The following is a 10,572-nucleotide window of genomic DNA, read 5'->3' as shown; positions in this document are numbered from 1 at the left end:
AGCATACACCGTAATCTGTCACTTATATCAATCCAAGAATATGAACCTTGATGTTTGTTGATCATGTACATGCATTCTTGTATACTTGCCTTCTGTGCGTAAGTTGTACTATCGGCACGTGAATTATTCATGCAGATATGAGATATTGTTATTGTTGGCACATGAGTTATCCGTGCAAATATGAGGTATTAATGGTATTGACACGTGAGTCGTCCGTGTAACACATGAGTCGTTCGTGCAGCACATGAGTCGTCCGTGCAACACGTGAGTTGTCTGTGCGGTTATGATTGGTAATGTGGGCACACGATGCCCAGTGATTTGAGACCCGTGATTTGTGATTATGAGGTGTGGTACCCCGGGAGATTTTTTGTATAAACCTTGTGTGGGAGCGGTTGATTATTGGATTGTTACTTATTTTTACTTACTTGATTTCACAGGACTTAAACTGTATTCTGCTTTCTTTATGGCGTTATTACCTGTTTGCTCCTTGTTGTTAATTGTTGCTTCTAGTTTCCATTTGCAAGTATCGTATTGTTATTCTTACCATGTTTAACCATATATTGATATTGTTCTCTATTAGTTTTATATTCATACTTGCACAGATTATTATATCTAGTAGGTATCTTGACTGTTCCTTGTCATTACTCCACCGAGGTTAGTCTTGATACGTACTGCGTACCGCTGTGGTGTACTCATGCTACGCTTGCTGCACATTTTTGTGCAGATCCAGGTACCTCAGAGCGCGCTGGTCACTAGTCAGCTGGTTGTGAGTTGCAGCAGAGACTTCAAGGTATACCTTCCATTGCGTTCGCAGGCCTCGGAGTCACCTTCCGGAGTTTTACATTGTTACTGTTTACTTCAATTCCAAACAGTGATATATTTGATATTCTTAGTTATTCCAAACAGCCTCTCTACCTCCACAAAGGTAGGGGTAAGGTCTGCGTACACACTACCCCCAGACCTCACTATGCGGGATTATACTGGGTATGTTGTTGTTGTTGTTGTTTAGTTATTCTTAGAATGGCTTATGACTTGTAGTACCGATTTTGGGATATTATACATCTATTGATGGTTGTTGGCTATGTATAGAAATTATTGGTTCATGCCTAAGAGTTAATTGGTTTAAATCTGTTGTTAACTCAGTATGTGCTAGGCTTACCTAGTCTTGAAGATTAGGTGCCATCACAACTTCTAAGGAGGGATTTTGGTCGCGACATGTTTATGTGTTTTTGAGTATTAGTATGAGTAGCTAAACCTTATTTCTAGTGTTTTAATGGAATCAATTATTGGGTGAATAATTGACCATGCTTATTTATAATTGAGCCGTTTTTATAATTTATTTGCTCAACTACATTTTGCATGTTGTTAATTGAATGACCATCGATTAACTGTGCCTATTTATCATATGTTGCTTGAAAAAAAATATTTAATTACTTGGATTTAAAGGTGGGATTAGAGATAACGAAACGTCGACGCGATCTTTGTGAGTCGCTTGAATTACTAGTTAGGGTTAGTTCGAGAGAATAATTCTAGAAAATTACTGCTTTTGATCGAGAGATAATTGTGGTAACAAGAGAACTTACGACAAATGGAGAATAACTCGGGGTGATTATAGTGAACACATTAAGCATTCATCCTAATAATTGAGGAAATCATAATCCTAAGCTTTTTTTCTCTTCAATTCACATATTTCTCTTTAGTTGATAATTTTATTGCTTTAGTATTTTTTAGTTAAGTAGTTTAAAACAAAAATCTCAATCTTAATAACTCGAAAATTATTTGAACTTATTTTCTTAGTGATATTAAATATCTATAGCTAAGCCTTAGTTTACTGTAGGATTCGACTTTGGATTATTAGACTGAATTATATTTATAACGACCGCTTAGTGCTTTTTATAAGGCATAGTTGGTGTGATCAATTTTGGAAAGGAAGAAAAGGGAAAGAAAATGGGTAAAATTGTAGTTTAATGCATTATTTTGTATATAAATGGTAGATCATAAATCAACTTCTAATTAAGTTAAAACTTTGAGGGTAAATAAGTTTCAAAAGTAATATAGATAAATAAAAATTCCATTTTTTTAAATTATTTTTTGTTAACAGAGAAATACGTTGCCCTTCCGCATAAAAAAGGGGTTTCCTTTCCAAATGGTTTGACCTTTTTCTCCTTTATGACTTACCTACCCAGACGACGTCGTTTGTGTTAAGAGGCTTCACGCGTCGAGGTTTTAGCAGGGTTTGGTTCCGCCATCGTCATTGGAAACTCAAAGTGCCTGCCGCAGCTTGTTTATGTTCAACTCTACTAACACAGCATTGTCGTTGCCATGGTTCTATCAAACAAGAAGTTGAAACAAAAAGTAAGAGCAGCTAAAGCTGAACTGCTAGCTGCATCGGAGTCGGAGCTTAAAAGAAATTCCACCAACGTGGAAGACCCAAATCCAAAATCCCTCAAATCTCTTCTAGATTCAGTGACTCAGAAGCCCAGATTATCCAAGAGGGATAAACATAGAGAAAAGACACTTTCTTCTCAAGAAGAAGAAGAAGGTGGGCCACCGGAGCAGAAGAAAGGAAAAAATAAGAAGAGGAAGAGACATGAAAGCGAGAAGGAGAATGGGGAGCTGAAGACAGAGAAAAAGCCTATCAAGAAAAAGAAGAAGAAGAAGAATAAAGGGAAGCAGAGGTTAGAAGATAGGGAAGTGAAGGAAGGTGTGACTTTTGGGGATGGAGGAAATGGAGAAGCAGAAGCAGAAGCAGAAGCAGAAGCAGTGGAGCCTAGTAAAAGCGTGGAAAGGTATGAAATACTGAAATTCCTCACTTTGTCATATTGGCCTTGTGTTTTCTCTTCTGGAATGGTGTTACAAAGGAGTAGCAATGTTGCTTTGTGATTTTTTTTTTAAACTTTTTCTGCTTTAGTAAGTTAAATAGTAAAATTGTTGGTCTATGTGTGGTCCGTGGTTTTGCGCATGACAATCAAAATAACCATTCCTATCATAAAAGGAGAATTTCCTTTTGTGAAGATGCTGAACCTATGTAGTAATTCGGAGTATTGGAGACTTAAGGATTTCCGCTCCAAAACGGAAGCGGATCGAGTGCAACAGCCTGGCTCGAATCGCCGATCGTCGTGAATCCTCGTGTGGCAGATGAGCTACTTCTTTCCACAACCTAATTAAGATGCAGATAGTAAACCCTAGCTGTTCTCTCTGTGAACAAAAAGTGAGTTTCCTAACACCCATAGTGGTGTTTATACACACTACACTATAGGAGCTAGGGTTAGACCTAATGGGTCGGCTACTTATTAATTAGGCAACACCCTGATACGTAATTGGATCGAAAATAAGGTTATAACAAAAATACACGGAATCAAAAAAGAAAGAAGATTAGGGTTTAAAATGGTGAAAGACAAGAATTTAACTATACGGAATTAAGGATGTGACATCTCTAGATTCAAATTCGGTTACACTCCCACTGTCTTGCAGCCCTATGAACACACAACTTTTTGAGGTCTCAAAATATCTAATAAAATACTCTTTCTTCCCCTTGGGCCAATTTGCCATATTTATGAGAGGAATCGTGAACATAAGCTGCACATCCCCAAGGTCTCAAGACACTTAGGTCGGGTTTTCTACCAGTCCATAACTCATATGTCGCTAGTATAAGATACACGAATTACCTTCTGGGAGCCACTCTTAGGTGCCCTCCTTGGTTGAGTGCATTTACTAGAGTATGACCCATTTGGTCACAATTGTAGCACTTCATTTTTGTCATATTTTTCTTTTTTTCACGTTTCTTCTCGCCTTGTTGGTCATTTTGAGGCTTCTTGTTTGGTTGACCCTTGCCTTTCCAGTTCCCGTTGGCTTTACGTTTAAAATCACCCCTCGAGCTAGAAGCTGCAGACATATGCACCTCTGCACTATGTTTGCCAGCCTCAAGCCGTTCTTCTTCCGGTTCATGATGTCGTCTCACATCCTCGAACGTCACAATACTCTCGTCATGAGTTAGGTGCATCTTCAAATGCTCCCAACTCTGAGGCAGGGAACGAGTGACTGCTTGGACTCGTTGCTCATCAGTCAACTTATGACCCGCATCTGCCAACTCATTTATCATATTTGACATTATCCTTTAGTGCTTCCTCATGTTGTGCTCTGGGCACTTCTTATAGGTGTCAAATTTGATAGTGAACGACCTAAGTCTAGCAACCGTAGTGCTACCTAACTTAGTTTTCAGAGCATCCCACAGATTCTTAGCAATTATGTGGGTCTTGAATTCCCTCCTGATATCATCATCCATGCTGCTCAGCAACGTAATGCGAGCTAGATTCTTTTTCTTCCAAGCAGTATAAGCCTCAGGATCACGCGTATGCTGGGCCATAATGCCCTGCTCAGGCTCATCCATGACAGTGTTTAGAGTCTCAAGAACCTCTTGTTCTTCCGGCACGTATTGCAGTTTCATGCTCCAAATCTCATAATTGTTGCCGTTGAGCTTTTCGCCTTTGTTAAGCTCTGCAACAATGTTCTTCGAAGCAGTAGACATGGTTTCTTGTGGAACAGAAAAGTTCTACACATTTCAAAAACATAGAGTTTTAACAATTAGCATAAAACACACATGTTTATTGTTTTGCATACACTTAAATGTGTCTAGCAAATTGAAAAAAATAATACACAAACATAAATCTTCGAGCCAAAAGTTCACCATGTTCCCAATTATTGTCTATGGATTGATGTTTAAATGCAAATTAGCGAAATCAATTCAAGCCAAGTCACGAAATAAAAATATTCCAACAAATATTATTATTTCTAAACTAAGCAAGCAGTATATATAAAAAAAATATACATGTCCCTTATAAATAAGATATTATTCTAGGTTTACATTTAAATCAACAGAATAACTCATTAGATCTGGAATATTTACATATTTCCAAGAACAAATCAAGTAAAAATTCAATATTTATGCCTAATTTCACTTAGAAAATAGGATATTTATTTTACATGGCATATAGGGAGAGTGAGTCACATAGACATATTCTCTAGATCATATAATAATTTTTCATATTTTTTATTTTTCAAAAATACTGCAAAAAATAATTATTGGGGAATTAGCAATTTCACAGTGGTATTATTACAGAAAGAATACTTTCCAGATTCAAAAAATTACACAAAATATGGAAAAATCAAAAATTAAATTACGAGCAAAATAGGAAAAATTCATAGAAAACGGAGCCCTGGGGACGCTGCATGCACCCCATGCGTCGCTACCACGACTGGGCTTCGCCAGGCCATGTGCATGGTCGTCTCTCCAGCCAGACGAGTTTGACCCGACCCAGAACCAGAAAATCGGGTTTTGATAATTCCGCAAAACAGTGAGGGATTTTTTCCGGCATGTCGATTCATAATTCTGGCCAAGAAACACATTTTCTGGCCAAATTAGTTTGATTGAAATATTGACTAAAATCCTAAACGTGTTTTAGGACCAGTTAGGACAACTTATTCCCCGAAAAACAAACTAAATTTGATCCCTACGATCAAAATTAATTGTTTTTCATTCAAACAAACCCTAATCAAATTTTCGTTATAATCAGATCATTTTTCCGAATGAAAAACACAATTGATGAATTATTTTTTCTCAAGTTACTTATTACAACAGTTTTCATAACAGATTTTGCATATAAATTATATGAAACATGAATAGTTGAATTTTAGGGTTAAACTAGTTTTTTATGAAACCCTAAAATTTAAACCTACATTACTCACAAACTGTAAGGCCAAATTTTATGTTCTATATATCGTCGAAAAGCTCTGGACGAGATATTTAAAAGTCCTAAGGTTTCACACACAAAACAAGTAGTTTTGAAGTTAAAATAATGCAAGAATTCTCGGGTTTAACATGAAAAAACCTTAGAATTAATATACTGTGCAATAAAATGAATTACACGACCAGAAAACGGGCACAAATGGAATGAAAAGTGGGTCCGTGTAAATGATCAAGACCTCGCAAACAACCAGTGTAGTTATTCAGGGTATTGGAGACTTGCAGATTTTCGCCCCAAAACGGACGGGATTGAGTGCAACAGCCTGGCTTGAATCACCGATCATCGAGAATCCTCACGTGGCAAATGGACTCCCTATTTCCAGTCTAATTAGCCGTTGATTGGAGATGCAGATAGTCAACCCTAGTCGTTCTCTCTATGAACAAAAAGTGAGTCTCCTAACACCCATAGTGGTGTTTATATAGACTACACTATAGGGGCTAGGGTTAGACCTAATGGGCCAGCTTGTTATTAATTAGCCAGCACCCTTTATGGGTGTACTGGCCCAAAAGGCTAATTTTTACTAACAACTTATGTAGCACAAAATGGCTAATGTTTATTTGATTTAAATATTACCGTTATTTCTTATCAACCTGACGTAACTTCGGGTTTGCTAGAGTGCCAATTCAAAGGCCTAGCTAGGTCTTATTTTGAACGCGATCGATTGTTCGAATCTGCTACAGACAGTGCAAAACTATGTGCGCACACAACTGGAAAAGGATAAAAAAGAACTAAAGGAGCTTGAAATTGATGGTCTATGGTAGATGAGTACTCCTCAATTGCATCAAACTCTTGTTTTTGGCTGTGGGCACGGACTTTTTTATGACTTTTTGTTTGAACTATGTTTTTGCAGTCATGTGTACAACTCTTATCCGAGTTACCCCAAGAGCAAGGTGGGGAGTTCTTAGAGGGAGGAAGCCGAGGGTTATCGGAAACAGCCTCTCTACCCCAGGGTAGGGGTAAGGTCTGCGTACACACTACCCTCCCCAGACCCCACTCGTGGGATTATACTGGGTTGTTGTTGTTGTTGTTGTTGTGTACAACTCTTATCCATTGCATGATTTCAGATGTACTCTTTCATATTCTTCCTCATTTTTGACAACAATGTTGCTCTGGCAATGTGCCTGTTTATTCCAGGGAAGAAAGAGGCGATATTTCTAGAAAAGTTTATGTTGGAGGAATTCCTTATTATTCCACTGAGGACGATATTAGGAGTTACTTTGAAGGTTGTGGCACCATTACAGAAGTTGATTGTATGAATTTCCCTGACAGCGGAAAGTTCAGAGGAATTGCCATTATCACTTTTAAGGTAGATTCTTTAGGTGAACTGTGTATTCAAATAGTGTTTAATGGTGTCCTTTGCACTATCTTTGGAGATTGTTGCTTAAAGGTTTTGGATGTGTTTGTTACCATGCAATTGTGTGACAAAGTTTTGAAGTATGTGACGATGCACACTTTTCAGGCCGAAGAACTAATTTTTGTTTGACAGTCCATTTGATAACTAATTTTTGTTTGACAGTCACTGTTCCTTGCATTGGTTTCTCATTTATGAAGGCATACATGAATTGTTGTAATATGTTCCACTGATTTTATGTTTTTATAGCTTCCATAAGCTGGTTTAAGAAATCCCATTTCTTGAAACTTGCTAAATATCAAGCATGTTCAGGTGTGGCAGAGATGGATAGAAATCCTATGAGCCAAAATTTAGTATAAGTTGAGGCAAACTGCATGATGACTGTTCTCGTTATTGGCATTGACTACCCTATAACATTTTTCTTATGGAGAAATATTTGAATGCATTTATCACGGAATTGTCTTGTTTTTTTTACTGCTTGCTAATTGTCAAGTAAATTACAAGGTCCCTCTTACCTTGTCTTGCACTACCTGCTTCCTACTCCTGAAATCTCACATGCATCCTGCACTCTCTAGCTGATAAGTATATGCAGTTATCAAGCCTATAGCCAGGTCAACTGACTTCATTTGCTGTTTTTACATGAGGCTTTACAAGCACACATTTTTTAGGAAACATACTATTCTTAAAAAATAATGCGTATAATTGGGAAAGAGGAAATGACAAATTAAAGGAAAAAGGAAAATTTGTCCAAAACAAAAAATAACAGCTTATCCCAGATGTTCTCTCTCCTGTACCAATAAAGACCGATTGATGCTACTCAGGCGCTCTTGCCATCTGACAATCTCTCTTACCCTTTCTCTTTCATCCGCTCACCAGTGACTGCCTCTTCTCCTCTTGGTATATGTACTGCTGTTTATAATTTCTCATTTCATCCGCTTCCAAAAATATGACTCAAGGAAAAGCAAGCAATATTCTCAGTGATTGTTTTGTCTTTATTTATAGGTCATAGCAAAATAAGAAGCAAGAAAGGGATATTATTATTTATGTAGAATCTTCATCTGTTCTTCTTTCGAAACCAATCTGTAAACTGTCTATTTGCATGTGTCTTCTTTGTCTGTTTTAGTCAAATCAAGATTATATTTTTCTCTTATCTAGTTTGTTTGAATGTAACAAATTTTACTTTATCTTTTGATTCATTCTACTAAATTGACTCGCGTTGCATGTGGCAGATTCAAATGGTAGCTTTCAATCTCATTCCTTTTCTTCCATTGCGCTATTCCCTGAAAGATTTTGGATAATGATGCTTTGTGTGGGTCTCACATTTGTAGCTCCCTTTTTCTTTTCTGGAATTTGTTTTGAAGCTTATTTTCTGATTCTGTTCCACGTGCCACTTCTGTTAATCACTTTTTTACTGCTTGAATTTCATGTGTTTCTTCTGATTCTTAATCTTGAAAAGGTTGGACGGCTTAGTAGTTTTCTGTACTCTTCCTTTTCTTTTCTTTGCTTTGTCTCTTAGAATGTTCTGTCAGTCATTACAGTATTTTGAGAATAATTTCACTGAGTGAAAACTGGAGAAATAGAGGGTGTTGGAGTTCCATCTAGAAACCTCCCAACCTTCAATAGGGTGGCTGGCTGAACCTAATTCAGAGTTCTGCATATTACTCATTAATTAATCTAAAAAAATGCTACTTTGGAATGTATTTTCTCCAAACTGTGTAGAAATTCTGCAAAATCAATCTCATTTGTGTTTGAAATTGTTTCTTCTTCTTATACGACAACTAGTCTTAAAGTCCAACTATTAGCAGCTGTCTTTCATGTAGCTTTCTGCAAAGTTTTGATCTTGATATGTCAAGCATCTTGAATTGGTTATTCTTGTTTGCCCCTTTTTTATTAATCATTTATTTTATTTATTTATTTGAGAGGAGCGGCAAGAGTTCAAGTTACCCACTTTCACACGGTTACAAAGTGCAATGCTTGTCTGAACAATTACCTAGCTTTGCATTTGATAGATGTCTTATCACCTAAGCCAACTCATATAATTTCTCCTTCAGACCCTTGGTTGGTTTTCCTTAGAAATTTGTTAGTGGTAGTGGGTTTCTCACTAAATTCATTTTCCAGACTGAAGCAGCTGCTAAGAGAGCCATGGAACTGGATGGTTCTGATATGTAAGTGCAATCATGTATTTATTCGTTGAGAAAGTTAATTTTGTGTGGCTTCTCATTAACACTTATATCTTCTTCCAGGGGTGGACTATTTCTGAAAATCCAGTCATACAAGTCAGCTAGAGCAAACAAAGCATCCAACTTCTCGCCAAACATGGTGGAGGGGTATAATAGGGTATATGTGGGTAACTTATCATGGGATGTAACAGAGGATGACTTGAAGAAACTTTTTTCAGATTGCAGCATAAGTTCTATCCGATTTGGTGAAGATAAAGAAACAGGAGAATTTCAGGGCTACGCACATGTGGATTTTGCTGATAGTGTCTCTGTAAACATGGCATTAAAGTTGGATCAAAAAAATGTATGTGGTAGACCTGTTAGAATAAGTTGTGCTGTTGCAAAGACAGGAGCTGTAAAGAAAGGCGGAGCGACCAATTCAAGACCTATGCCCAAAAACGAAAATGCGGATAGTGCTACAACAAGCACTGTCAGCGCAAAGATTAGGAGGCGGACATGCTACGAATGTGGAGAGCGTGGCCACCTTTCATCTTCTTGTCCAAAGAAACAAGAAATTGATCAAGTTGCTAATTGATTTTATTGGAGACCTAATTATTCACAATTTTTTACTTGACCTGTGCTCACACAAGTTTTGGTGTTCATTTTTTATCCTCTTAGACGACATTTTTAGAAGTCCATTGGTTTCTAATTGTGTTCGTTTTCTAGAAAACTTCAGCTGATGTGGTGTAGTTAGCTTATCAAGTAATCCCAATATAAACTTTCAGTTTTCACTGCCGCAAAGCAGAAAATAGAAACATGTGATAGACTTGTTGGAGAAGTAGGACTGGGCCACGAGATGAGCCGGCTTAAGCTTCGGCTCTCCTCGCCTATATTTTAGTTCGACATAACTGGGCTCGGTTTTAGTGTGACTAACATTTTAATTATACTTTAATTATTTTGATTTAATTAAATTCTTTATGCACATCGTTACTTAACTACTTTCTGGGTGGTAGATGTAATTAACATTTTAAATTTAAGAATTCAAAAATTTAAAAATATTATTCCTTCTGTTTCAAAAAGATTGCACTATTTTCTTATTTGTCCGTTATAAAAAGATTGACATCTGTCAATATTTCCTTAATAGGAAGTATTTATAGCCACACAAATGTTATGACAGTTTTCAGATCACAAGTTTTAAAAGTTTTACAATCACACAAATGCTATGACTTATTTAACACTACATATCTCAAAAGTCTTC

General features: G+C 37.0%; 1 protein-coding gene across 1 annotated transcript; it reads left to right on the top strand.

Annotated features, from left to right (window-relative positions):
• Positions 1-2,180: 2,180 nt before the first annotated feature.
• On the top strand, positions 2,181-10,105 carry LOC104106182 (phragmoplastin interacting protein 1). Its single transcript, XM_009614674.4, has 4 exons — positions 2,181-2,789; positions 6,939-7,110; positions 9,274-9,320; positions 9,399-10,105. Exons 1-4 carry the CDS (start codon positions 2,323-2,325, stop codon positions 9,907-9,909), a joined length of 1,197 nt encoding a protein of 398 aa, XP_009612969.1. The 5' UTR covers positions 2,181-2,322; the 3' UTR covers positions 9,910-10,105.
• Positions 10,106-10,572: the final 467 nt, after the last annotated feature.

This window comes from Nicotiana tomentosiformis, chromosome 5 (assembly GCF_000390325.3).
Source record: "Nicotiana tomentosiformis chromosome 5, ASM39032v3, whole genome shotgun sequence".
NCBI lineage: Eukaryota > Viridiplantae > Streptophyta > Magnoliopsida > Solanales > Solanaceae > Nicotiana > Nicotiana tomentosiformis.
The sequence above is the reverse complement of the archived record's forward strand: the minus strand, read 5'-3'. Positions and strand labels throughout refer to the sequence as shown.

Bases quoted from the DNA above. Each gene is read 5' to 3' on its own strand.
- LOC104106182 (XM_009614674.4), top strand. From the start codon at position 2,323: ATGGTTCTATCAAACAAGAAGTTGAAACAAAAAGTAAGAGCAGCTAAA. The intron at 2,790-6,938 runs GTATGAAATACT...TGTTTATTCCAG, and splicing joins CCTAGTAAAAGCGTGGAAAG to GGAAGAAAGAGGCGATATTT. The intron at 9,321-9,398 runs GTAAGTGCAATC...ATCTTCTTCCAG, and splicing joins GAACTGGATGGTTCTGATAT to GGGTGGACTATTTCTGAAAA.